Source organism: Dermatophagoides farinae, chromosome 8 (genome assembly GCF_024713945.1).
Source record: "Dermatophagoides farinae isolate YC_2012a chromosome 8, ASM2471394v1, whole genome shotgun sequence".
Taxonomy (NCBI): domain Eukaryota; kingdom Metazoa; phylum Arthropoda; class Arachnida; order Sarcoptiformes; family Pyroglyphidae; genus Dermatophagoides; species Dermatophagoides farinae.
The window spans coordinates 3,247,594-3,272,917 of record NC_134684.1 but is presented as its reverse complement, the minus strand read 5'-3'; the positions used below and the strand labels follow the sequence as shown (position 1 = coordinate 3,272,917).

General features: G+C 30.3%; 11 protein-coding genes across 23 annotated transcripts; 5 read left to right on the top strand and 6 right to left on the bottom strand.

Moving 5' to 3' along the window:
* Nucleotides 1–132: 132 nt before the first annotated feature.
* Nucleotides 133–2,844, bottom strand: LOC124495563 (equilibrative nucleoside transporter 1-like). Of its 3 annotated transcripts, XM_075733211.1 has the most exons (7): nt 2,693–2,842; nt 2,364–2,630; nt 2,146–2,278; nt 1,827–2,007; nt 1,529–1,753; nt 1,073–1,457; nt 135–1,004 (listed from the first exon to the last, which is right to left on the bottom strand). In XM_075733211.1, the coding sequence occupies exons 4-7, from the start codon at nt 1,868–1,870 to the stop codon at nt 258–260; spliced, it is 1,401 nt and encodes a 466-aa protein (XP_075589326.1). In that variant the 5' UTR covers nt 1,871–2,007; nt 2,146–2,278; nt 2,364–2,630; nt 2,693–2,842; the 3' UTR covers nt 135–257. The 3 variants fall into 3 exon arrangements, with proteins under 3 accessions (XP_075589328.1, XP_075589326.1, XP_075589327.1); XM_075733212.1 differs by having other exon boundaries at nt 1,827–1,902; nt 2,364–2,842; XM_075733213.1 differs by lacking the exons at nt 1,529–1,753; nt 1,827–2,007 and having other exon boundaries at nt 133–1,004; nt 2,364–2,844.
* A 510-nt stretch (nt 2,845–3,354) lies between these two features.
* Nucleotides 3,355–5,281, top strand: LOC124495571 (putative serine carboxypeptidase CPVL). The gene is made up of 2 exons (XM_075733210.1): nt 3,355–3,851; nt 3,907–5,281. The coding sequence occupies exons 1-2, from the start codon at nt 3,552–3,554 to the stop codon at nt 5,035–5,037; spliced, it is 1,431 nt and encodes a 476-aa protein (XP_075589325.1). The 5' UTR covers nt 3,355–3,551; the 3' UTR covers nt 5,038–5,281.
* Nucleotides 5,282–5,358: 77 nt separating this feature from the next.
* LOC142597735 (putative serine carboxypeptidase CPVL) lies at nt 5,359–7,984 on the top strand. The gene is made up of 2 exons (XM_075733208.1): nt 5,359–5,790; nt 5,846–7,984. The coding sequence occupies exons 1-2, from the start codon at nt 5,491–5,493 to the stop codon at nt 6,974–6,976; spliced, it is 1,431 nt and encodes a 476-aa protein (XP_075589323.1). The 5' UTR covers nt 5,359–5,490; the 3' UTR covers nt 6,977–7,984.
* Nucleotides 6,952–7,931, bottom strand: Cchl (Cytochrome c heme lyase). The gene has a single exon (XM_047058974.2). The coding sequence runs from the start codon at nt 7,929–7,931 to the stop codon at nt 7,083–7,085; it is 849 nt and encodes a 282-aa protein (XP_046914930.1). The 3' UTR covers nt 6,952–7,082.
* A 115-nt stretch (nt 7,985–8,099) lies between the features above and the next one.
* Atg5 (autophagy protein 5) lies at nt 8,100–9,635 on the top strand. Its single transcript, XM_047058975.2, has 4 exons — nt 8,100–8,340; nt 8,405–8,538; nt 8,598–8,676; nt 8,742–9,635. Exons 1-4 carry the CDS (start codon nt 8,230–8,232, stop codon nt 9,255–9,257), a joined length of 840 nt encoding a protein of 279 aa, XP_046914931.1. The 5' UTR covers nt 8,100–8,229; the 3' UTR covers nt 9,258–9,635.
* On the top strand, nt 9,632–11,167 carry LOC124495564 (choline/ethanolamine kinase). 2 transcript variants are annotated; one of them, XM_047058973.2, is made up of 4 exons: nt 9,632–9,786; nt 9,858–10,092; nt 10,166–10,846; nt 10,909–11,167. In XM_047058973.2, the coding sequence occupies exons 1-4, from the start codon at nt 9,659–9,661 to the stop codon at nt 10,981–10,983; spliced, it is 1,119 nt and encodes a 372-aa protein (XP_046914929.2). In that variant the 5' UTR covers nt 9,632–9,658; the 3' UTR covers nt 10,984–11,167. The 2 variants fall into 2 exon arrangements, with proteins under 2 accessions (XP_046914929.2, XP_046914928.2); XM_047058972.2 differs by having other exon boundaries at nt 10,166–11,167.
* On the bottom strand, nt 10,515–11,573 carry ND-B8 (NADH dehydrogenase (ubiquinone) B8 subunit). The gene is made up of 3 exons (XM_047058977.2): nt 11,384–11,573; nt 11,205–11,311; nt 10,515–11,124 (listed from the first exon to the last, which is right to left on the bottom strand). Exons 1-3 carry the CDS (start codon nt 11,470–11,472, stop codon nt 11,042–11,044), a joined length of 279 nt encoding a protein of 92 aa, XP_046914933.2. The 5' UTR covers nt 11,473–11,573; the 3' UTR covers nt 10,515–11,041.
* A 24-nt stretch (nt 11,574–11,597) lies between these two features.
* On the bottom strand, nt 11,598–12,725 carry LOC124495569 (uncharacterized). Its single transcript, XM_047058978.2, has one exon. It carries the CDS (start codon nt 12,543–12,545, stop codon nt 11,805–11,807), a length of 741 nt encoding a protein of 246 aa, XP_046914934.2. The 5' UTR covers nt 12,546–12,725; the 3' UTR covers nt 11,598–11,804.
* Nucleotides 12,726–12,796: 71 nt separating this feature from the next.
* On the bottom strand, nt 12,797–13,905 carry Fsn (F-box synaptic protein). The gene is made up of 2 exons (XM_047059508.2): nt 13,427–13,905; nt 12,797–13,363 (listed from the first exon to the last, which is right to left on the bottom strand). Exons 1-2 carry the CDS (start codon nt 13,752–13,754, stop codon nt 12,921–12,923), a joined length of 771 nt encoding a protein of 256 aa, XP_046915464.1. The 5' UTR covers nt 13,755–13,905; the 3' UTR covers nt 12,797–12,920.
* A 161-nt stretch (nt 13,906–14,066) lies between these two features.
* LOC124496049 (U6 snRNA-associated Sm-like protein LSm4) lies at nt 14,067–14,892 on the top strand. Its single transcript, XM_047059509.2, has one exon. It carries the CDS (start codon nt 14,166–14,168, stop codon nt 14,589–14,591), a length of 426 nt encoding a protein of 141 aa, XP_046915465.1. The 5' UTR covers nt 14,067–14,165; the 3' UTR covers nt 14,592–14,892.
* Nucleotides 14,893–18,722: 3,830 nt separating this feature from the next.
* On the bottom strand, nt 18,723–24,228 carry LOC124495972 (casein kinase I). 10 transcript variants are annotated; one of them, XM_075733197.1, is made up of 3 exons: nt 23,493–24,228; nt 23,291–23,449; nt 18,723–21,532 (listed from the first exon to the last, which is right to left on the bottom strand). In XM_075733197.1, exon 3 carries the CDS (start codon nt 21,234–21,236, stop codon nt 20,199–20,201), a length of 1,038 nt encoding a protein of 345 aa, XP_075589312.1. In that variant the 5' UTR covers nt 21,237–21,532; nt 23,291–23,449; nt 23,493–24,228; the 3' UTR covers nt 18,723–20,198. The 10 variants fall into 10 exon arrangements, with proteins under 10 accessions (XP_075589312.1, XP_046915379.1, XP_075589311.1 ...); XM_047059423.2 differs by having other exon boundaries at nt 23,291–23,418; XM_075733196.1 differs by having other exon boundaries at nt 23,291–24,228.
* Nucleotides 24,229–25,324: the final 1,096 nt, after the last annotated feature.

The following is a 25,324-nucleotide window of genomic DNA, read 5'->3' as shown; positions in this document are numbered from 1 at the left end:
AAAAATTTGACAATTATGGATGATATTTTCAAACAGGCATTGATTCATGCTCGATATGATCAATATTGATGATGAATATATGGTTTATGATAATAATCATAATATTTGTAAATGAACTAATAATGTATTTAATTTTGTTTTAAAATCGTTTTTGAACAAAACAGTTTACAGGTGAATGATATTCAAAATTTAACAATTAAAATAACAATTAAAAAATGAAAAAATGTTTTTTGATCAATTCTAAAATCAATATATAACTATCTAACCAAACATGGATAAATAAGGCTAATATTTATACCAATCAAAATGCCCAACAATATGGTCAATGCTGCCATTTGTCCAGAGCTTGTTGCCAGATGTGATGGAACACATTTTGGTGCATACATCATACAAAGACTAGATAAATATCCCGATGAAATGGCCATTGTGATTGATCCAACAATGTACATCCAATCATTATTGAAAATGACTGGTAATGAACGATGTAAGCTATCGCCAGGATAATAATTACAATATAAAAAAAATGGTATGAACAATAAACGAATCAAACTGAATATGATCAGATAACGAGGTCCAGGCCATTGAACATATTGTGCAATCAGATTACCGACAGTGGCAAATAGATTGAATGATAGGAAACAGAAAACGGGTGAAAAATAGGCCGATGATATGATATTATCTTTCGGAATGATTCTTGCGTGAACAGTTGGAAACAATGATAATGAAACCACATAGATGAGAATAATGTTTAATAACAACATCCAAATGGATCTAAATACTTGAAGATATTGTTGTGTTTTTGATTCAATCAATGGTTGTTTATCATGAAATGATTTTCCATCATACGATACGGCACGTTCCAATGATCTACTCAAATGTGGACAGTTATTGTTACTTGTTTTTGAATGGCCTTTTTCGAAACAACTTGGACAGGCATTGATGCTTTTGATTAAATTCAGATTTGAATTCAGCATTGATGGTGTGGCAAAAAATCGATAAAATTCCTGTCAAGTAATCAATCACAATGATGATTATTACGAGATTTGAGTATGATTTTAAACGGGATACTTACATTTTTATTCACATAAAACTGTCCGATAAAACATATAAACAGAATGATTACGGCACAAGAGAAAAAAATCAAAGCCTCAAGATTCTCTTTAGGTGATAACGCAATCGATATGATCATCAAAATGGCAGCTATAGTACCGCTGACATTCATTCCCATCACAACGGAATTTGTATATTTCATTGGAAAACGTGCTGCAAGACCATATGCGCAACTTTGATAGATACCATTAGCCAGATTGATGGCAACAGCGGACAACATAGTCAACCAGAAAAAAATCGACGGCCAACCACTTGAATCAACAATGGCCATTGCGATGATGAATATGAACACTAGGATTTGTGCAACCAATGAATATGTGATTCGATAACCAAGATTTACAGAGCCCCTATGTAATGGTGAAAAAAAAAATTTGAAAATTTTAAATTCTAAAAAATGACAACATTAATAACTTATTACTGTGTACTGATGAACATGTTGATTAATTGTAGCAAAATATTCGGCGCTTTACTTGCAATACCCAAATAGGAAAGAAATGAATTACGATAATTATCGATTGTTGGTGTTGAATCGGTAACATTCAATTTATATGAGACAAAATATTTATCAGCATTGATCAACATGTTCCATGGTAATAGTGTTCCAATACCATTGATGAAAAATATGATGAATATTATCTTCATTCTAATAATAATCATAATATAATACGATTGATCATGAATCACCTGTCAATATCAATGTTTATAAACATACATACCTATCAATAGGAACATTGGCCATGATTTCTGATGATCGAACCATGATTGTTTTTTTTTAAAAATTCAGTTCTAGATCTGGATTCACAGGTAATCAAAAACAAAGTGAAAGAATTTCTTTTGAAGAGCGACTAACAAAATTTTGATAAAATGCAGAAGGAAACGACCAACACTATAAAGACACTACACACACACACACACCATTGCCACGATGAAACGATATATTGGATATCAAGCGCCAAATATTTATTTAACATAATCAAAACAATGATTATATTTAGAAGTAATTTTTCTCAACATTAAAAAAAAAAAAATACATACATTTTTTAACCGGACCAAACTGCTAAGGAACCTAGTTCGTTTTCGGATATTTCGTATATATATTCAATCAGACCACGATCATCATAATCATAATCACAATTCACAATGCCTGATATAAGATTTTGATAAAGTGCTTCATAAAAAAAAAAATAAGTAGTGAAAATTTTTTTTTCTCTTCTGCTTTCTTTGTATATTATATCAAAGTATACGATACAAACCTTGATGATGACGGTACTTGTTCAGTGAACGTTAAGAGTGTTCAACCAGTATTTCGATATATACAGACACACACACACACACACATTTCAACGATTAAATTCGATCATTGATTTCGATGAAAAAAAATAAAAATTTTAACCGATCTTAAATAGTCAATTGGATAGGATAGGATAATTATGATGATTATCGGCTGATTATAATACATTGTCATTTTGTTCATGCACTTAGATTTGTTTATCTTAAAGCTATTTTGTAATTAACATACACTTGAAAAAATATGGGAAAATTTTTAATAGGATTAAAAAAAAAATATACTGAAATACAATACTTTATGACTGATAATTGGAATTTTTTGTTGTTGTTGTTGTTGTTGTTGTTGCTATCACCATCATCATTTATAGTTAAATGGTGGTTGGTGACCATCATCGATTGTAAAATATTGAAAGTCATTTTTTTTTTGTTTAAAGATCCGTAATATTTCAGCACAAAATAAACGATGAAATAAACAATTATTTTTTTTTTGTTGATGATTGACTATAATAAATATTAATAGTAGTGATTTCTTTCTTTTTTTCTTTTTAATTTACCGCCAATCATTATATTTTGTGTGTGTGTGTGTGTATTTATGGCAAGGATTTTGGTCACAACAAAAATCGATTGCCAACAATAAATATAGTTGCAATGATTGGCATTTTTTTTTTTTTTTGAATTTTTAAACTGTTTTTTTTTGGAGATTTCAAAATTCCATTATTTCCGATTGAAATGAAAATGAATATCCGGATTGTTGATGACGCATTCATCAGATTAAAAACATCCGCACACACACACACACACACGCAAACGCTTAAGGGCAAGAACATGACGCATGTCAGACAGTGGTAGACATAAGAAGAAAAATTGAATTGATAAACATGAAAAATGTTGTAACTTTTGATTTAAAATCAAATGATCAAATGATGATTATTAAGTGATTAGATTAAAATGTAGTAGTGTTACTAAATGGGCAAAGAATAAAAAAGGGCCATTCATATCGATAACTAGGCAATCGTATTTTTTTTATCATCAATTCAACATTGTTATTTATAGATTGATCGAGTGATTTATGTGGTTATGGAACAATAAAATCAATCATCATTTGTAGCGTCTTGCATTTTATTTTTGCTGTTGTCAATTTTCATAACACCATAATGATTAAGATTAAGATTAATTCGATAATTTTTATAATCACATTGATCATTGGATTATCAAATGGTTTTTTCCTAAAAAATCTTTATCCACCAACTGAAACGGCTAATCGATTGATCGGTACAATTGATTCGAAACCATTATTTTTAACACCATATATTGAATCCGGTCAATTGGATAAAGGACGTCGTTTAAGTGAAGTTGTTGGCTTATCTGGTCTTGATTTGAAAAGTTATTCCGGATTTTTAACCGTAAACAAGACTTATGATTCGAATATGTTTTTCTGGTTTTTTCCTGCATTGGTATGTATTCATAACAATATATTATCTAATATCTAATTTCAAATATCGTATTTAGACAGGAAAAAACGATGTACCCGTGCTACTTTGGCTTCAAGGTGGTCCTGGTGGATCTTCTTTGTTTGGTTTGTTTGTCGAAAATGGCCCAATCAAAGTTTCGGCAAATGGAACCCCTTATATGCGTGATAGTACCTGGAATCGGGAATTTGCCGTTTTATACATTGATAATCCGGTCGGTACCGGTTTTAGTTTCACTAAAGATGATCGCGGTTATGCTACAAACGAAGTAGATGTTGCCGAAAATCTTTATGAAGCTTTACGACAATTTTTCACACTTTATTATGAATATAAAGGAAATCCATTCTTTTTGACTGGTGAATCCTATGCCGGAAAATATGTTCCGGCTATTGGATATAAAATTCACTACATGGGCAAAGAAGCAGAGAAATCTGGCATAAATCTTCAAGGTTTAGCCATTGGTGATGGCCTTTCCGATCCAAGACATATGCTTGATTATGGAGATTACCTCTATCAAGTAGGTTTAATCGATGAAATTCAACGTGCTCATTTCAAAGAAGAACAGCGACTGGCCATAAAATACATTGATGATGGACAGATGTTAAAAGCAGCCCAGATATTTGACCGTCTTTTAGTCGGTGATTTTGATGGAAAATCATATTTCTACAATGCAACTGGTTTGAATTTCTATTACAACATTCTTTATGATCGACAACCGGATGATTTTGGTTATTATTCTAAATTCTTGGCATCAGCTAAGACACGTGAATCAATACATGTGGGCAATTTACATTTTGGCGATGAGTCTTTTCTTGTTTTAGAATATCTACTCCATGATGTGATGGCCAGTGTTAGTCCATGGGTTGAACAATTATTGGATGAAAACTATCGAACAATGTTTTACACTGGTCAATTGGATATAATTGTAGCTGCACCATTAACTGAAAATTTTTTAAGACATTTAAAATGGAAACGATCGGATGAATATCGTATGGCTAAACGTTCAATTTATCGTGTTAGTCCAAATAATCCATCAGTTGCAGGTTATGTACGGCAAGCTGGTAATCTTTATCAGGTGATTATTCGAAATGCTGGCCATATATTACCATATGATCAGCCAAAAGTAGCATCGGATATGATAACACGTTTTGTTAAAAATGAATCATTTTAATCATTTCTGATTATAATAACAATGCTGACTAAATGAATATCCGGATTGTTGATGACGCATTCATCAGGTTAAAAACACCAACACACCCGTCCGCACACACACACACACACACACACGCAAACACTCAAAGACAAAGACATGATGCTTGTCAGACAGTGGTAGACAAGAAGGAAAATTGAATTGAAAGACATGAAAAATGTAACTTTTGATTTAAAATCAAATGATGATTATTAAGCGATTAGATTAAAATGTAGTAGTGTTACTACATGGGCAAAGAATAAAAAAGGGCCATCCATATCGATAACTAGGTAATGGCATTTTTTTATCATCAATTCAACGTTGTTATTTATAGATTGATCGAGTGATTTATGTGGTTATGGAACAATAAAATCAATCATCATTTGTAGCGTATTGCATTTTATTTTTGCTGTTGTCAATTTTCATAACACCATAATGATTAAGATTAAGATTAATTCGATAATTTTTATAATCACATTGATCATTGGATTATCAAATGGTTTTTTCCTAAAAAATCTTTATCCACCAACTGAACCGGCTAATCGATTGATCGGTACAATTGATTCGAAACCATTATTTTTAACACCATATATTGAATCCGGTCAATTGGATAAAGGACGTCGTTTAAGTGAAGTTAATGGCTTAACTGGTCTTGATTTGAAAAGTTATTCCGGATTTTTTACCGTAAACAAGACTTATGATTCGAATATGTTTTTCTGGTTTTTTCCTGCATTGGTATGTATTCATAACAATATATTATCTAATATCTAATTTCAAATATCGTATTTAGACAGAAAAAACCGATGTACCCGTGCTACTTTGGCTTCAAGGCGGTCCTGGTGGTTCCTCTTTGTTTGGTTTGTTTGTCGAAAATGGCCCAATCAAAGTTTCGGCAAATGGAAAGCCTTATATGCGTGATAGTACCTGGAATCGGGAATTTGCCGTTTTATACATTGATAATCCGGTCGGTACCGGTTTTAGTTTCACTAAAGATGATCGTGGTTATGCTACCAACGAAGTAGATGTTGCCGAAAATCTTTATGAAGCTTTACGACAATTTTTCACTCTTTACTATGAATATAAAGGAAATCCATTCTTTTTGACTGGTGAATCTTATGCCGGAAAATATGTTCCGGCTATTGGATATAAAATTCACTGCATGGGTAAAGAAGCAGAGAAATCTGGCATAAATCTTCAAGGTTTAGCCATTGGTGATGGATTTTCCGATCCAAAACATATGGTTGATTATGGAGATTACCTATATCAAGTAGGTTTAATCGATGAAATTCAACGTGCTCATTTCAAAGAAGAACAACGACTGGCCATAAAATACATTGATGATGGACAGATGATGAAAGCAGCACAAATATTTGATCGTCTTTTGGATGGTGATTTTGATAAAAAATCCTATTTCTACAATGCAACTGGTTTGAATTTCTATTACAACATTCTTTATGATCGACAGCCAGATGATTTTGGTTATTATTCTAAATTCTTGGCATCAGCTAAAACACGTGAATCAATACATGTGGGCAATTTACATTTTGGCGATGATTCTATTCGTGTTGAAGAACATCTACTCAATGATATGATGGCCAGTGTTAGTCCATGGATTGAAAAATTATTGGATGGAAATTATCGATTAATGTTTTACAGTGGTCAATTGGATATAATTGTAGCTGCACCATTAACTGAAAATTTTTTAAGACATTTAAAATGGAAACGATCGAATGAATATCGTATGGCTAAACGTTTGATTTATCGTATTAGTCCAAATGATCCATCAGTTGCAGGTTATGTACGGCAAGCTGGTAATCTTTATCAGGTGATTATTCGAAATGCTGGCCATATATTACCATATGATCAACCGAAAGTAGCATTGGATATGATAACACGTTTTGTTAAAAATGAATCATTTTAATCATTTCTGATTATAATAACAATGCTGACTAATCAATAATTATCATGATTACGATATTCTAAAAAATATTAATAATACAAAATGACAAAAACAAAAAAAAAACAATTCATCCAGATTGTTTTGTTTCTTGTTGTGATGATGATGAGTGTTTGTGGCCATAATCAAAATATTCATGTGTCCATCGCCAATAAGTAGCTTTCATACGATCCCAAAGTGCTTCGAATGAATCCAATGCTGGTCGTACGTCTAGTAGTGCAAAATTTCCTGTATCTTCAAGAAATCCACCATCATAATAATCAATCACATATCGAACTTCTTTACCACAACGATCAACAATCCAATCATGACGATCGAATGGTAATTCATAACCCAACCAGCCACGAATTCTCGCCCTTGGTGAATAATCCTGTGCCCGGCCACCAAAACGTTTTAATGTTGGCCCACATGGACATTCTTTCATATGGAATGACATTTCCCATTTAAGTACTTCACGCCAAGCCATTTCATTGTTGAAATTATGAATCTTAATTATATGACTCATATCTTCTGATGTAAATTTTTCCTTATTGATTGTTTCATCTTTACCTTCAACTGCTTCTTGCCATTTCCAACCCTTTCGTAGCATTGCATTCCAAAACATTTGTTCGGATGGATATACCCAATATTTTTCATTTTCATCTTTTGGATTAAATTTCGGTATAGTAGATGTTTGTCGATTTTTATTCAAATCAAATGGTTGTCCAACTGATGGCTGTTGATTTGCTTCCATTGGCATACGATTATCCGGATTAATTGGACATTCAGAAACGATTGTTGATTGTTGTTGATTTGAATGCATTGGACAACCACTGGGTGGTGATGAAGATGTTGATTTTATAGGAACATTTTCTTTATTATCATTAATTGTGACCGTACCCAATGGACCAGATACTTCTTTCGAGGAATTTGAACCCATTGTTTATCAAAATTTGAATTAAAAATTAAATATACCAGAGATTCACATACAAACTCACATGTTTTGAAAGAGTTGCGTAAACATCAACGATCGCATGTGGTAACATTCTATATGAAGAACTTGGCAAAAAATATTGCAAAAATCAATCATTGTATATATCATTAAAAAACTTGATTTACCACCCATTGCAAACAAAACTTTAAATATAAATCAAATCTTTTTTTTCTCATAAAATGTGATAATTAATCAATGAAAATATTGTCGACAAATAAAACTAAAAAAAAGCTCATACCAATAAATGGCCGAAGACGGTGAAATTCTCCGTTATCTTTGGGATTCGACATTGCCCGTCGCATTTCATTTATCCGACCAGGATCGACATTCTATCAAAATTCCTGAACCATATTACGTAAGTTTTTTTTCGAAAATTTCAAACTTAAATTGATTGTTTTGTTCTGCTTTCTTTTCTACAGTCGTTAGTACCTCGTCTTTCTTATTTTTCACTGATTATCGACAAAATAGCTGTCTATTTTTCTCAATTTATCGATATTAATAATAAAACCTCAGCTAATTTATGGCTAGAATATCTGGATATTCCATTGAAATTGTAAGTAAACATCAAAATTGAACAAGGAAATTATATGATAAATTCATTCATTATCATAGTAATTATCCCATTGGTCTCTTATATGATCTGTATGAGCCTGATATTCAACTGCCATGGAATATAACTGTAAATTTTGATGTATGACATTTGAATTGTTGAATTTTTTGGACAAAATTAATCAATATTCGTTTTTTTTTGCTTAGCGTTTTCCCGAAGACACAATAGTTCGTTGCAATAATCGTTCATCAATGGAATCGGCATTTCTTTCCAGCCTAAAAGAAGCCGATGCACTCAAACGACGTGAACCGATCGTTTCGACAATGCCAAAGAAAGACCATAATCAACTTTGGATGGCCGTCGTAAATCATAAATTTGATCAATTCTGGTCAATTAATCGTCGATTAATGGCGCCTACAACCAATCAGCAAACATTTCGTTATATTCCATTTCGTTTCTACATACGTTCACCAACATTTAGTGATCAACCATTGCTTGTGCAGAAATTGATTAAACCAATACTTGATTCTGGTGATCAAGCCACATATCGTGATCTAATCATACAAGTACTCGGTGATGAATATTTAAATAATGATAAATATAATCTAATTGTACATGGTATTCAACCGGAAATGGACACACCATTACAATGGATGAGTGAACATTTAAGTTATTTGGATAATTTTCTACACATTGTCATACATGATAAATCCAATGTATAGAAATAATCTTTATCGAATGAATTAACAGGAAAATAAACACAGACAACCATTTGACGAATTTTATTTAATTTCTATTATCATCATCATCATCATTATTTTGTATATCTGTGTGTCTGAAAATTATTATTAAATTTTTTTTTCGGTCAAATTTAGAATGCATTTTCATGTTCTACATATATTGATTGTGTATGTATGTATGTATCCAATTGAATTTTATCAGCTTTTTATTTATGATTTATGTATGATGATGATAAGTACAAAGTACAAGAAATCTGTCTTAAGATTATCACATCGTTATTATTTATGATTTATGATGATGATCTAGGGCGTCTAATTCCACTGATTGATTGATTAAATGAATTAAATTTGGTTTGAAAATCACCATCATCATCATTATTATTATGGATTCTATTATCGATGAACAATCACCATCGATGTTGGATAGAGATAAACGATTATTGGAAATTTGCAATCAACTTTCCATTGGATTTCATGTGACTATCGATGATATCGAAATTTTGAGATTCGAGTTTGTGTTTGACATTTTATTCGAAACTTGAATTTATATTTTATGTAATGTAATCTTTTTTTTTGATACAGTCAAGGACGTGTTAGTGAAATTTATAGAATTGTTTTTAAAAATGGCAAACAACCAATCGTGAATGATGGAAGTAATCAAATACCGATTCAACAATTGGTTATCAAACTTTTTCGTCCTGATCCACCATACAATCCATATGAATCGAAATTGAATTCATTAATCACCGGTTTTGAACGTTTAGGACCACGAATATATTTGACTGGTGATGATTATATTGTCATGGAATATATCGATGTAGGTAAATTTTGTTTGATTGAATTAAAATTTAAATGAATAAACAAATCAACTTTTTAATTTCAACATTTAGGCCAAAGCATTTAGCCGACAAAATGATATGGATGAAAAATTCGTTCAATTATTAGCCTCAAGATTGGCACGATTTCATTCGTTACAAGTACCGATAACAAAAAATTCCTATAAAGAACGATATCGTTATGTATTTGAAGGATGGGCTGATGAAAAATTTTGGCAAAAAATATACGATGAATCATCAATTGGAATGAATGCATTGCGAAAGAATAAATGCCACACGATAATAGACTATAATGTTCGAATGGAATGTAAATTTCTTCGCGAACAAATTGAATCAATTGATCCTGTCATTGTATTCTGTCATCAGGATCTTAACCATAGTAATATATTCATCATCAACGACAAACAACAAATGGATATAAAATTTATTGATTTCGATTATTCTGGTTATAATCTTCGTGGCATGGATATTGGACGTTATTTTGCTGATTGTGAAAAATTTGAACAATATTCTGATGAAGGTATTATTGGTGATGAAAAAATGTTAAGTTTCATACATTATTATTTGGATGAAAATTGTCATATTTATGGCCAAAATTATCGTCATGATCCACGAAATTCTTCGAATACATTGCTCAGAGAAGGAAAATTATTTGTATTGTTTGCACAAATGATTGACATTTTATTTTGTTTATGGGAAACAATAACGGAACCAAAACATCGAGATGAATATTGTGTATGTTTGATGGACATTTTTTTTAAATTATTATCCTCTAATTTCATTCATTTTTTATTTAGATCTGGGCTGAAAGCCGATACAAAGAATATAGACAATTTAAAGCACGCATTGCAAACGAAAACATTTTCCAATGATAAAATATCATATAATGAATGAATTCTATATGTGTTTATTCGTAAATAATTTTTTTTTCTAAACAATCAATTGTTTCATATTTGACATTATCGATGATGAATTTTGATTACTCAATACGATGCATTGTTCTTTACCAAATTCTGTATGATATTTGATTAAGTGGAAACAAAGTTTGAATGTAAATTTTTTTTTAATTGTTCATCAACTTATACACACTTACCATATCGAGCCCAAATTTTCGGTTCAATACCTCGAGCTTCACGAATCAATATTGGTGTATCAGGCAATTGTTTTTTCAGATTTGCATAATGTTCTTGGATAAAATTTCTACGTATCAAAAAAAAAAGTTTTATTTGATTTGATTTGCATAAAAACAAATACGAATAATAAAATGTTTACCTTGCGCCTTGACTAGTAGAACCATTAGGACAAAGATGAATACGTAATTCATGTAATATTTTACCCTTTCCAGTGATTTTCGATGCCATAATTTTCAATGGTCAAATAGGCAGATTTTATTTTTAAATCCAAAAAAAAAAAATCCGATTATCCAAATGACTTTGAAACTCATCACATGAAAAAAAATAAAAAAAACCATGATGCTTGTGCCATACATAAAAGTCAGGACATTAAAACTATAATTCGATTTTTTCGAAATTTTTTTTTATACAAATTTTATTTCAATAAAAACGCAAACAAAAAAACCAACAAAATAATCGGAAATTGTATGACAAGAAAAAATCATCATGTTCCAGATAAGAGCAGTATGAATGATGTGAATGAAATGATTTTCAAGAATATAGTATAGATCAATATTATTTCAAAGAAACCAATGTAAAAAGATTAGATGTGATGATAAAATGATGATTAGATTTGAAGCAGAAAATTCAGCTATGATACCGTGATTAGAACACCAATTGTTTAGTAAACTTTTCATTGATGTATTCCATAATTCACGTGTCGTTTCTGGACATCGTTGGTCAATTAAAGGCGAAAGACATTGATTAAAGCTAGATAGATATGGACAAATCTGATGACCAATTTCGAAACGAAACATCGAAGTTAATGACAATGGCCATCGTAATCGTTCTGGTAGCGATGGAATCTTATTTTTTGGATTCGAATCAAGACATATACTTTCTCGACGAACATATTCAATACAATATCCACCTTCAATCAGATATCTTATTAGGAATGATTGTCCACAAAGATTTTCATATAATGAACGTAATGTTCGTATTACACGTTTCATATGATCATATTGAACATATGAAATGCAGGCAGACATCATTCTTTCATAACATTGTTTTAATTCATTAATTTTGGCGCACATATCGTCATATTCACTTTCTTCGATCAATATCTGACCATTATTGCTATATGGTGGACGTTTTAATAGCTCTTCAATAATGGAAAAATCTCTTTCCAAATATGTGTGCAAACAGACGTGCATCATTTTATTATCAATTTGGCATCCATCGATAAACTTAATGATGATGATTGTAATAACAAGAATCCAGATGATGGAAATTGTTTGAAAATGGAAAAAATTCATACTCATAAATGGTAATATTTTCAAGGTTTCATCATCATGATCATCACCATTGTAATTGTCATTATTTATGGAATCAATGAGTTTATCATGATAAATCAACAATGATGATAATGGATTTAAATTATAAAATAATAATGGAACAACGAATCTTTATGTTTACAATACTGAGCAACAGAAGATTTGTGTGTGTTTGTGTGTGTGTATGCGTGTGTCATATATGACATCCAACAGAAAAGATTTCACTTTCCATTCATTAATTCTTTTTTCAGAATTAATTTTATTATGATAATAATGATTTAATTAATTGATTTGTTTGCTTGGCAAACATTTGTATAGCAATAATAATTAAGTATAAATTTATTGTTTTTTTTTACAAGATTGTCATCCATCCAATGGATATCCTAAATATACCATTGATATTTCAGTATTGCCATAAACAGCCGATACAGCAGGATATAATGGTTTACGAGGTAATGAATAGAATGCAATACCAAGAAATTCATAATCACGTTCAAATGCTAATGTTTGTGATTCACAATCAAGAATGATACGTAAACGATCACCAGTTTGATAACGTGGTGCATTATTAAGCCGTGGATATGATCCAATACAATGGCCATCATGTACAAGATGATTTTCAACAAGATTCCAACCCCAACTATGTGGATTTGATCCTATTAATGCGATATAACCTTGTGATTGAACACTGGCCTCTTTGGTTGCAATACCAACAACAGCTACGGTTCCAAGTGGTCCATCCCAACAAACTTCCCAACAATGGCGTCCGGTTAGGAATCCGATTTTACCTTTGGCAGCATCTGTGCCTAAAAAATAAATCAAATCAATTAATCAATCAGGCAGAAAAAAAGACAAAACAAAACAAATACTTTGAGCAACTGGATTACGATGCAATGTAAAGCCATTTGGTTTGATATAAATATTCCTTGAACATTCATTCGAATCCCAGGAATAATAATAGGCACGAAGTTTTGCCTTGTAAGATGTCAGACTTGATAATACATTCGATTTCATTACAGCTTTTGAGAGATTATTTTGACAGAATATTCGCCATATATCCGATCTATCATCATTTAATGTATAATACCATTTTTTACACATCAACATACATGATAATACATCATGTAAATCGGTAAAATTGGCTGCAATCAATTCAATCAAATTTGAAGGCAAATAATCCCATCTGGCTAAGACCATTTCAATGGAATTTTGATCATTCCATTCAATTGATAATTGTCATCATTATTATAAGTGAAAAAATCGATTTAATATGATAAAAAGAAAAAAGATAGATGATGACCAGATTGGCTGGCAAAGGTATTTTTTTTATGAAACACAAACACATTCTGGATCAGTGTAATGTCAATAAACTCTTCTGGAACAGTGCTATAGAATCATGAAATCGATCAACAACTGTCAATTTTCGACGTCAGGTGTCGCCATTGATCAGAAAAAATTTTAAAAAAATATTTTTTCATCGATACAATCGATATTCGATTTGTCAATGATCATATGATTCGAAAGCCGTTTATTTAAATTTCATTTTAAAAATCTTTATTTTTCGGTTCTTTTCAAATTAAATCCTATAAGAATAAGAACAATTTGACCATGTTACCATTGACATTGTTGCGTACTGCTCAGAATCATCCGATGTTAGTTGAGCTAAAAAATGGTGAAACTTATAATGGCCATTTGGTTAGCTGTGATAATTGGATGAATATCAATCTACGTGAAGTGATCTGTACATCACGTGATGGTGATCGATTTTGGCGTATGCCTGAAGTTTATATACGTGGTGTAAATATCAAATATCTTCGTATACCTGATGAAGTGATCGATATGGTTCGTGAAGAAGAATCTAAACATCAACGACAATCACGTGGTAAAATCGATACAAATAAACGGCCATTATTGAATCGTAATAGCGGTGGTGGTGGTCCAAGTGGACGTGGAAATTTCGGTGGAAGTGGACGAAATAATCAAAATCGAAATCCAAAATCAAATCAAATGTCGTATAAAAATCGAAATAAATAATATACAACCATTTAGCTCATCATGAGATTTTCATCATCATCCATTTTTTTTCTCTAAATTTGTAAATCCAATACACACAGACATTTAACTCGTACAAACACAATCGATATAATACTCAACGATATTTTTGGTCGTTGAGACAAATGAACAAAAAAAAAAAAAAAATTCCATCAAACACACAAACATACACATTCAAATTGTGAAAAATTCTAATAATAACTTTTTTAAAAAATTTGATCAGATTGCTCGGATTTTTTTTTTGTTTCGAACGTAGATTAAATCTAAATCCAAATTAATGACATTATTATTATCTGTGGATAGGGTCGATTTTTTCATCACCATCATCATCATCATTAGACAGGGAAAAATTTCATTTCCCTTTCCATTGATCGATTCATTCACACCATTTTTTTGTCTCTACAATTTAGTTGTCTTTGTAGACAATTGTCATCATCATCATAATAATGCGCGTGGCAGCTTTATTTTCGAATTCAAAGAAAAAGAGATTTGCAATTGTCCTCACAGTGATTTGTGGTCATTCATTCATTTGAAGCGATAGGCAAACAACAATTGGCCATGATGAACAAATGTCTTTTTTTTCGTATTCATTCGTATAGGATCATTTGACAGATGATAATTATTGTTACGGTGTGATGATCTTGTGGTGGTGGTGGTGTTGATGATGATGATGATGATAGTGGTCATTTCAAAGTGTCTGTTGTTGGCATCGGTTCTGGATCGTTACGGATGGCCAAAAAAAAAAAAGGCAGCTATCATTTTCTGACTATAGTGGTAAGATGAACAACAACAACAACAAAAAAATTTGTACGTATTGGAACAAAACGCCAACAGCCAGCAACATCTGTATCATTAACATTTTCATGATAATGATTTGTGACATGACAATGGAATTGGAATGAGTGAAATACATGGAAAAAAAACAAAAATTTTTTTTTTCATTTTCTCCATTTGGATCTCATTCGTCTTTGACCACCATTTTGTAATAATAATTTGATAAATATTGTGAAAATTTTTTTTTTTCAATTTTTACAAAAGAGAAAAATGTCGAAGAACTAAAATGTGGTCAAATGTTATGAAATTACATGCTCATCATGATCATCGGGTTTGATTTTTTTTTTTTTTTTTTTTTTTTGTTCAATTGCACTCATTTTCCCGATTTTTTTTCCTGAAAAAAAAGAAGGAAATCATTTTATTGTCGTACATTATCATTCACACGGTGATTATGATGATGATGACCATCATCGTTGTCGATTCATTTCAATGATTGTTAATATTGAGCCCATAAAAATTGACACGTTTTTGTTGTTGTTGTTGTTGCTGTTGTTGGTTTGAAAAATTCACATTTTTCAAAGTAAATTATGATTTTCAGGATCGAAATTTGTTGAAAAAAATTTCGTGAATTTTTTGCATTGAAAAAATAGACGACTGAATTTCGTGAAAAATGTACGGTTCCTTCCGTCAATTTGATTTGGGCGGTTTCTTTTCCCAATTCTTTCATTGTACGATTTTCGAATTCATCCACTATTTGTCTGGTATTGATCGTTTTCGTTAGCAAAATTACTAAAAAAAAAAAAAATGTTGATGAAGCGGACCAAATCAATACCTGATACGCTAAATTTTTATTCTGCCTCTTCTTTCTTTTTTTTTGTCTGTATAATGACAAAAACAGATTTTGTATGTGTATGCCCGTTTTTTTAATCATCATGGTAATGAATCGAAAAAAAAATAATTAATGACATTTTAATTGTACCAAACACATACCATGTTTCAAATTATTTATTAATTAATATTGCAATACATTGATTCTTAATTGAATCATTGGTTTTCGTTGTTCTTGTTCCTTAAGACCGTTCATTTCCTTCCGTTTACAACTCATGACATGTAGCAAAATTCATTATATATTCATGTTATTATAAGAATTCAATCATTGTTGTTGTTGTTGTTGTTGTTGTTGTATCAAATTACCTGTCATCATCATGATCATTTGTGATATGTCATTTATGAATTATAAATGCAACAAGATTCTTTTTGTGACTGGAATTGGATCGAACCTCATGAATATTTTTCATTCATTCATTCTCTAAATGATGAAATTCAATTCAATTTAAATTTAGTTATATTTTTAAAAATATTCAAATTATTCTCATTTGTTCATTTTGTATGTATGTGTCATGTGTCGTAAATTTCAAATGTAAAAAAAACTAATGATTTTTATTTTGTTTTTGTTCATTCAATTCGTTCGAAAAAAAAAATTTTATTTGTTTTCGTATGATAAATCTTAGAACTAGACATGAAAAGAAGACAAAAAATAGAACGACAAAAAAAAGATGAAGCAAAACGATGAAAATTAAAAAAAAACCGAAAAGTGAGAAATGAAGAATGAAAGAAAGTAAGAAGAATTGTCGTTTTGACATTTGATAATTGAATTTAATTCTGTCATCAAATCTGTTTTTCACATTCATTATGATTGATGAATAATGAAAAGTGAAACAAAATTCATTTCTATTCATCATGAAGATTTTAAAATCGAATATCCTGATCATCATCATCATCATCATCATCGATATATGAACAATTCATCAATACAAAAAGGAAAGAACCAACCAACGTTTGTATTATCATTATAATCACACCATGATACAATGGTCATATCATCATCATCATCGATAGAAAGGTAAGTGTGACAGTGATGGATTGAATTTTTTCTACTATCCAATTGATCATTTTTTTCAGATATATTTGTGGATTACATCAATAATAATAATAATCGGATGTAAAATTGATCGCCACATTCATATTGTGGCCTACCATCGAGACACGATATGAATTCCACATTTGCAAACAAAAACAAATAAGAAAAATCTAAATGAAAGAAAAAAAAACCTCAATGATAAATGAATGATGGCCGGAATTTTGTAGTTAATTAGATTACTCATGAAAAAAAGGCTGATGATGATGATGATAGCAACCAGAAATGGCTAGAACTTGGAATTTTTTTTCTTGTTCTTCTCAAATAACAATGATGAAGAAATAGTTTGCAGATAGATCAATAGAATGATCGAAATCTGAATGGAAAAAAAAGTCAATTGTTTTGTCCAAAGATATCGATCTACATCATGTCTAACTACTACTATTCAAATCCATCGATTTAATTTCAGATATATCGATCCATCAACAATCAATCCTTCAATAATAACGAATACATCAGAGTATCATTCATTGTGTGTGTGTGTGTGTGTGTTCAAGTGTTGGACAGCAAACCAGCAAGTTAGGTCTTTCTTGGCTTTTGATCCCTGATATCATCATGTATTTGATATTAGGAACAAGAAAACAATTAAAATATACAAGTAAGCAATACTTATAGTTACTTTCATCTATGTTTCTATCTAATAGATTATTTCTTGGATCATAATAGAGAGAGAGAGAGAAAAAAAAAATGGTCATTGTTTTCTATATATTTACCAATGGTTTGGTCATATGGTCATCAAATGGCCTAATAAACTAAATATAAATAAAATGTGTATCTTTAAGGTGGAGGTAATTATAGACAGTTATAATTGTACTGTTCTGTTGACGGAATTCAAAAAAAGTGGAAAATTATTGTTCATCTCCAACAAAAACAACAACAACAACAACAACATTTTGGATGATTTTCACTGTCATCATCATCATCATCATTTTTTTCATTTCGATTTTATTGATGACTTTGTTTTGTTTTTTTTTATATTGATTTATGAAATTTTATTGTTGATATTTTAATTCGATCGTATATATGTCTAAACAATGAACGATTGAATGCAATAAGACAAATGTTGTGCATTTGTCCATGCACTCATCATCATCATAAATTATTTTTATTTTTATTACTATAGTCTGTTTGTTTCATCATATTTCATTTCATTTCATTTTTTTTTTTTTTTTTTTGACGTCCATATGGCCAATACGTGTACATGTTATTTGAATTGAAAAACAAATGAAGATAAACACACAGGGACATATTGTTCAAAGTCAATACAGGTGGTTATGAAAATTATTTGATATCATGGCCCCACATTGTTGTTGTTGTTTGCATTCTGTTTCCGTTTTGAATTAAGACACAAGACAAGATAATTTTTCAAATTTGTGACTTTTTTTTATTTATAAAGAATTTTTTTTTTTGTTATTTATATATATAGAGAGACATTGAATATATTAGTTTTTTGCAATCATAATAATAATATAATAAGCGGAAATTCAGTGCTGAGTTGATAATGATGATGTTGGATGATGAAAAAAAAAAACAAAAAATTGGGAGAAAAAAAATTTTTTTTTTATAATAACATATCCTATATAAGACACACCCACACACAAACACATGCATACACACATACACATGATTATAAATGGTAATAATCAATGAAATGATGATGATGATGATGATGATGACAAATAAACAAAACAGAAAACAACAGATAACAATCTTCATGACAAAAAAAAAAAATAAAATAAAATTCATTCATCATTGAATTGGCCATCATCATCATCATTAAAATGAAGGGTGTATGTGTGTGCTCATGGTTGGTTGGTGTGTGTGTGTGTGTGTGTGTGTGCGGGAACAAACAAACGGAATAAATGAATTTTGTTTTACTCACTAAAAAATCCTAATAATTGAAGGATTGTAAAAAAGAAAGGATTTTGGAGTTTAATTTTCTGAGAACAAAAATTTGTGGACATTTAACTATCGGGTGTTGTAGGTGTGTGTAAGTGGGTGTGTGTGTGTGTGTGTACAATAAAATCTTATGGCAAAGGAAAAGAAAAGAAAATGATTACAACAGGTATAATATATCATCAATATTATGGAAATATAATGATGATGATGATGATGACAAACAAATCAACATACAATTAACAGCTGATGATAATATGACAATCATGAACAATGTCATATTACAATTTCTTCAAATGATGATAAAATGATGATGAAAGTATGAAGAAGATGATCATTGTGTTTTTTGTGAATATCAAGTTTTTGTATATTCGTATTATGAGAAAAAAAAAGAAATGGTAACAATTAAACAATTCTGATTTGAGAATTTATGGCCATTTATTCCAATCGAATAAAAAGTTTATTCTTCATCACTGGTTCCATTTGAATTCAAGATGATGATGTTCATAATGAAGAATAATAAAAAAAATGGATGATATTTGTGATGACAATGAAATTGACTTTAATTTGATGCTGAAAGTTATTGTTGTTGTTGTTGTTGTTCTATATGTGATTATAACGATTCCGTTGACAGACCATGTTACAAATGTTACACCGAATCAATTCCATTTGGGTAATTGACCAATGACCATCGTTAATGTTTTTTTTCTCATACGAAATTCAGTAACAAATGATGATGATGAGGCATTTAAAACAAACAAAAAAAATTATTCTTCATTCAATTCATTTTTTCCAATCAATCAATTCATATCGATGTATGATGCATTAATAAAATGTATATTGCAACGGATTTTGGTGTAAATATATTTTGTGTGTGTGTGTGTGAATGTCAGATATTGTTGTTGTTGTTGTTGAGAATATAATATACAGAAAAAAAATCACTATTTCTTTTCAAATAAACCATCATGTACATTCGTTGAATCCTGTTGCATTTGTTGCTGTTTATTAGCCGGTATTTTTGTATTGGCCATATTATTATTATTATAATTATTATCAATACCAGCTCGCCTTTCAATCTCTTTACGTATCGTCCAATCATATTCATAATCATATTCATAATGATGACTACGGAATAATATTCTAAATAATTGCCGTAAATACATATAATCCGGATCTTCTTCAAACCGTAAACCACGGCAATAATTGAGAAACATTTGAAATTCGGCTGGAAAACCCAAACAAAGGGCTTCAATTGGTGTGGACATTTTTCTTTCGGTTATACGATCATATTTTTGTTTCTTATTCGATGCTTTTAGACCTTGCCATGGTAATGAACCACGAAGAAAATAGATCAACACATAACCAAATGATTCAAGATCATCACGACGACTTTGTTCGATACCTAAATGAGCATTGACTGATGCATAACGTGCCGTACCTGTTAAATGTTTATCTTCACGATATTCAATATGTTTTCCTGTACGTACATCATAATATTTCTTCGCCAGACCAAAATCAATAAGATATACACGGGGTGAAAAACGACCAATACCCATTAGAAAATTATCGGGTTTAATATCTCTATGAATATATCCACGTGAATGTAGATATTCAATACGGATCAACATCTGATCGGCTAACATTAATACGGTTTTCAATGAAAATCGCCGTCGACAATATGAGAATAGATCTTCCAATGATGGACCTAATAGGTCGATGATCATAATTTGATAATTTTTTTCAATACCAAAATATCTGAGCATTGGAAAGCCAAAACAATTCTGTATTGATTTATAAACATGTGCTTCATAACGTAGTTGTGGATGTCGTGCTGATACTGGTTCAACTTTGACGGCAACATCTTCACCATTCTGTAGATTAATGGCACGATATATATCGCCAAATGAACCGGCACCAATTGGCCGTATAATGCGATATTTATCACCAACAACCGTATTACATAAATTTGTTTTGGACATTTTTACTTTTTTTTTAATTTTTTCCTATTTTTTTTTAAATATATATTCGATCACGAATTGATTTTGTTTTTTTTTTTTTTTGATTCTTCTATTTATATATTAGAACAGATGATCAAATTTTTTTTTGACTATTTATTCACGATTTTTCCAGGAATTTTTTTTCAGCCACCAACCAAAAATGACCAGCAAAAAAAAGAGACAGATTTGTCGGTTCGGTTTTTTTTTCAATTCAAACAATCATCTTTTTTTGGTGTATATAGTGGTGTGCACCACTTCAGCAAAATCAAAATTCACCGCTATTATGGAAAAAAAGAATGAAAGAAACAGAAAAAAAAGAAATCAAATAAAAAAAACAGGTTAGCCATGAGAAAAACAATGAACAACCAACAAAAAAAAAAAATTGAGAAAGAAAAAAACAATGATTGTTCGATACAACAACAACAACAAAAAAATCGAACGAAACTTGATGGAAAACAAAAAAAATTTTAAACATTCGAATTTCAAAAAAAAAAAAATTCCAATACAAACAATTTACCAGATAATGATCATTATTATCACATCATCATCATAATAAAAAGAAAACCAACCAAGAAGCTACACACACACATATTGAGTTTGATCAAGATTGTCATTTGTGTGTGTTTTTTTTTCTTGTCATCATTGGTTTATGGCACAAGTAAGAAAACAAAAAAAAAATTTTATTGGAAAAAAAATTAAACCAAACCCACCCACCACCCACTATGAAGAGAAAATAAAAGATTGACCTTTTCACAAAAAAAAGTTCCATCATATATAAAATTATTATTATTATGGGTAGAAATAAAAATGGGTTTGCTTACTAAAAAAAAAAAAAAAAAATGAATATATAAATTCTTTGATCAAATTACACACACACACACACCTACTTTCTGAATACATAAAAACTGTGTTTATATGAAACAAACAATGAAAAAAAAAATTAATCAACAAAAAAAAAACAAAGAAGATTGTGAGATCTAAGACGTTTATTATTACACAAAAATATGTTGTTGTTGTTGGCTGTGTGTTTGTGTGTATATATATGTTTTTCAATCAAGAAAAAAAAATTAAATCAAAACTATACGGCTACAATGATGATGATGATGAGCACATATATAAGATGTGTGTGTGTGTGTGTTGTGTCGTATTTGTTACATCAACATCATCATATCTCGATAATGATGACATGCTATATGCCACACCACATAACATCATATATACAAACATTGTGAATGTGTGTGTAAAGGCAGCAAAAAAAAAAATTTTTATTTTCTTATATATACAACACATGAGGAGTGATGATGATGATATTGAGGTTATAACACTGTCACAGGCTAAACTTATAAATATTTTAAGGAAAATAAAAATAAAAAAAAGTCGTGTGACTTGAATTGATGACTTTTGATTATGAATTTTCTTCGTTTCCCATATGAAATGCATGATGATGATGATCTGATTATTTGGAAGAAAAAAAAATACCTATGATGGGGTTCAAAATGTGATGATAATCCATTGGTAATCCACCACGTCTTTCACACGATTCACTAATTATGTGGCTACTTGAATTTCGTAATTAGAAAAAAAAACACAACACACAAAGGACATTTTGATGATTTAATGTTTTCGATTATTTTGGCCAAATAATAATAAAAAAAAAGACAATAACAAAGATGTCGATATATACACAACAGTTCTTTTTTTTCTATCGTTCTTGTTTTTTTTACATAGAAAAGATAATGTCAATTGATAATGAAAGAGAAGAAATGGAACAACGAAAATTGAATGAAACCTTTTTATCATGTGGAACAAACGAATAACAAAAAAAAATTCGCAAACAGATGGAAGCCACACAAACACACACACACATAGTCTAACGACTAAACAAAACAAAAAAAATCGTCGAATCGTGTTTACTATCCATTCGTAATGAATGGAATGGAACAAGTTTACATGGCAATATGTTCCATTATCATCATTATCATTTGAAACAGAAGAAACAAAGAACACAGAAAACACACGTAGAAAAAAAAACTTACATTTGAAACACTTGTCTTGGAGAACGAAAATTAAAATCTGACCACAACCATCATCATCATCATCACCATCAGTATCGACAAAAAAAAATAACACAAATGTTTCAATCCAGTTCAATTTGATCTCTGATCTGATGATGGAAAAAGGTTCGTTTTACAAGACTAGAAGGATTAATGATCAAAAATAAAATATACAAACACATACACAATATGAATGAGCAATGAAAGATAGATGGTTGAAAATATTGGGTCCAAAGTTTTGAGAAAATTTGAATAATAATTCGAATGGATGGATGGATGGATTGTTCGATTAGATGGACAAAATCAAAGACAAGCGACACAATCATTGGATCCTGGAACACACATATACAAACGGATTCGAAACACCTTTGTTGTTGGCAAACTTGATTATTAATTTGAGTAAATACTAAACAGGCAGAATTTTTTTTTCATTATTATTCATCACTAATGATATGAATATTTTTGAGGTTTCCATTCGTTGATGATGATGATGATGATGATATTGATTGATTTTGTGAAATTGGAGAAAACAAATTTAATTTTTTTTATTATACACGACAATTTTTGATGATCAGAAACCCCATCACAATTATTCACAAGAAAAATCTACGTACACTTTTTTTCTCATTACACACAAATACACACACACGATCATAATATACAGAAAAAAAAGTTCGAGGAAAATAAACTCAACTTGTAGCAATTGGTTAATGTTTGATGATGACGATGATTTTGATGAGGTTGATGTTGATCAGGCTAGTATAGAGTTTTAAGTATTTCGTTTTGTTTTTTTTTTTTACTTGCTTTTTACTCTGTGTACATTATAATATGATGATGATGTTTGTGTTTGGATCGTTTTACTCACATTCACAAACACACACACACACGTACGAACGAAAAAAAAATAATCGTTCGTTGTTTGTGGATGTATTATTGCTCGTTGTTGTTAATGTAATGTAATATACTAAAAACAATTTATAGTAGTGGTCTATAATATTGATATATACCACTATCATCATCTTTATCACTATATAGAAGTTTTTTTTTTGTTAAATGAATGAAATGAATAAATGAGACCATATCATCAATATATACCACCAGAAATTGTTGTTGTTGTTTTGTTGCGGATATATAAGGATAATGATGATGATGATGATGATGGTCAGGTTTGGTCGTATACTAGATGAGGAGGATGTTGATGATGATGATGATGAGAATATAAACCACTGAGATATATTGAGTTTTGTTCGTTTTAAAATTTAAATGCAATGCAATGGAATGGAATTATTATTAATTTTCTGTTGAATTAAATGAAACAACAAATCTCTATTTGATTGTCTGTATCTGTGTCTGTGTCTTTGATGTGGTTTTCTGGTTATTTTTATTGCATATTTTTTTTGTCTTATCTGATCTGAAACTATTTTTATTATTAATGGCTATCAATGGACCCTGTGTGTGTTTTTTGGGTCCTTTTTGTATCCAACACACACTGTTGATGGATTTCCCTTTTTTTTCTCGATGATGATGATGATGATCAGAAGTTTTTTCGCCTCTGGTGGTTTATATATATACAGTGTGCAGGTAGAGTTACCCGTTTTTGTTGTTGTTGTTGGTAAACGAAATAGAAAAAAACTCGTTGTCGTCAGTTGGTTCTGGTTTTTTTTTTTTGGATTTTGGTTTTTTCACTCCATGCTCTCCCCCCCTCCCAATCAATTTTGAATTCAAATGAAAAGAAGAGAAAAGTATTTAAATTTCTTTCCCCTGTTTTTTTTGTGTGTGTGTGTTTCTCACGCCATTTCTTATTATTATACTTCTAATCTCTTAGTACAAAAAAAAAAAAAAAAAATTTCATCCTCCTCAAAACACTGAGAAAAAAAAGATGAATGACAAGAGAGAGGGGGGACGAAAGAAGTAGTAGTAGTAGTCAAAGTTTGGGCGCCATTATCCATTGTGGATCATAGGTTTCTCTCATATATAAATTTCATTTTTTCATTTTTTTTTTTTTATATTAAATTT

Excerpts from the sequence above, each read along its gene's own strand:
- ND-B8 (XM_047058977.2), bottom strand. The coding sequence starts at position 11,472 with ATGGCATCGAAAATCACTGGAAAGGGTAAAATATTACATGAATTACGT. Across the intron at positions 11,312-11,383 it reads TCTACTAGTCAAGGCGCAAG|AAATTTTATCCAAGAACATT; the intron begins GTAAACATTTTA and ends TTTGATACGTAG. Across the intron at positions 11,125-11,204 it reads GAAAATTTGGGCTCGATATG|AATTTGGTAAAGAACAATGC; the intron begins GTAAGTGTGTAT and ends AATATCATACAG.
- Cchl (XM_047058974.2), bottom strand. The coding sequence starts at position 7,931 with ATGGGTTCAAATTCCTCGAAAGAAGTATCTGGTCCATTGGGTACGGTC.
- LOC124495563 (XM_075733212.1), bottom strand. The coding sequence starts at position 1,870 with ATGGTTCGATCATCAGAAATCATGGCCAATGTTCCTATTGATAG. Across the intron at positions 1,754-1,826 it reads GCCAATGTTCCTATTGATAG|AATGAAGATAATATTCATCA; the intron begins GTATGTATGTTT and ends GATTATTATTAG. Across the intron at positions 1,458-1,528 it reads AACATGTTCATCAGTACACA|GGGCTCTGTAAATCTTGGTT; the intron begins GTAATAAGTTAT and ends ACCATTACATAG.
- LOC124496049 (XM_047059509.2), top strand. The coding sequence starts at position 14,166 with ATGTTACCATTGACATTGTTGCGTACTGCTCAGAATCATCCGATGTTA.
- LOC124495972 (XM_075733196.1), bottom strand. The coding sequence starts at position 21,236 with ATGTCCAAAACAAATTTATGTAATACGGTTGTTGGTGATAAATATCGC.
- LOC124495564 (XM_047058972.2), top strand. The coding sequence starts at position 9,659 with ATGGATTCTATTATCGATGAACAATCACCATCGATGTTGGATAGAGAT. Across the intron at positions 9,787-9,857 it reads ATCGAAATTTTGAGATTCGA|TCAAGGACGTGTTAGTGAAA; the intron begins GTTTGTGTTTGA and ends TTTTTGATACAG. Across the intron at positions 10,093-10,165 it reads TTGTCATGGAATATATCGAT|GCCAAAGCATTTAGCCGACA; the intron begins GTAGGTAAATTT and ends TTCAACATTTAG.
- LOC124495569 (XM_047058978.2), bottom strand. The coding sequence starts at position 12,545 with ATGAGTATGAATTTTTTCCATTTTCAAACAATTTCCATCATCTGGATT.
- LOC142597735 (XM_075733208.1), top strand. The coding sequence starts at position 5,491 with ATGATTAAGATTAAGATTAATTCGATAATTTTTATAATCACATTGATC. Across the intron at positions 5,791-5,845 it reads TCTGGTTTTTTCCTGCATTG|ACAGAAAAAACCGATGTACC; the intron begins GTATGTATTCAT and ends TATCGTATTTAG.
- Atg5 (XM_047058975.2), top strand. The coding sequence starts at position 8,230 with ATGGCCGAAGACGGTGAAATTCTCCGTTATCTTTGGGATTCGACATTG. Across the intron at positions 8,341-8,404 it reads AAATTCCTGAACCATATTAC|TCGTTAGTACCTCGTCTTTC; the intron begins GTAAGTTTTTTT and ends TCTTTTCTACAG. Across the intron at positions 8,539-8,597 it reads CTGGATATTCCATTGAAATT|TAATTATCCCATTGGTCTCT; the intron begins GTAAGTAAACAT and ends TCATTATCATAG.
- Fsn (XM_047059508.2), bottom strand. The coding sequence starts at position 13,754 with ATGGTCTTAGCCAGATGGGATTATTTGCCTTCAAATTTGATTGAATTG. Across the intron at positions 13,364-13,426 it reads TCGTAATCCAGTTGCTCAAA|GCACAGATGCTGCCAAAGGT; the intron begins GTATTTGTTTTG and ends TTTATTTTTTAG.
- LOC124495571 (XM_075733210.1), top strand. The coding sequence starts at position 3,552 with ATGATTAAGATTAAGATTAATTCGATAATTTTTATAATCACATTGATC. Across the intron at positions 3,852-3,906 it reads TCTGGTTTTTTCCTGCATTG|ACAGGAAAAAACGATGTACC; the intron begins GTATGTATTCAT and ends TATCGTATTTAG.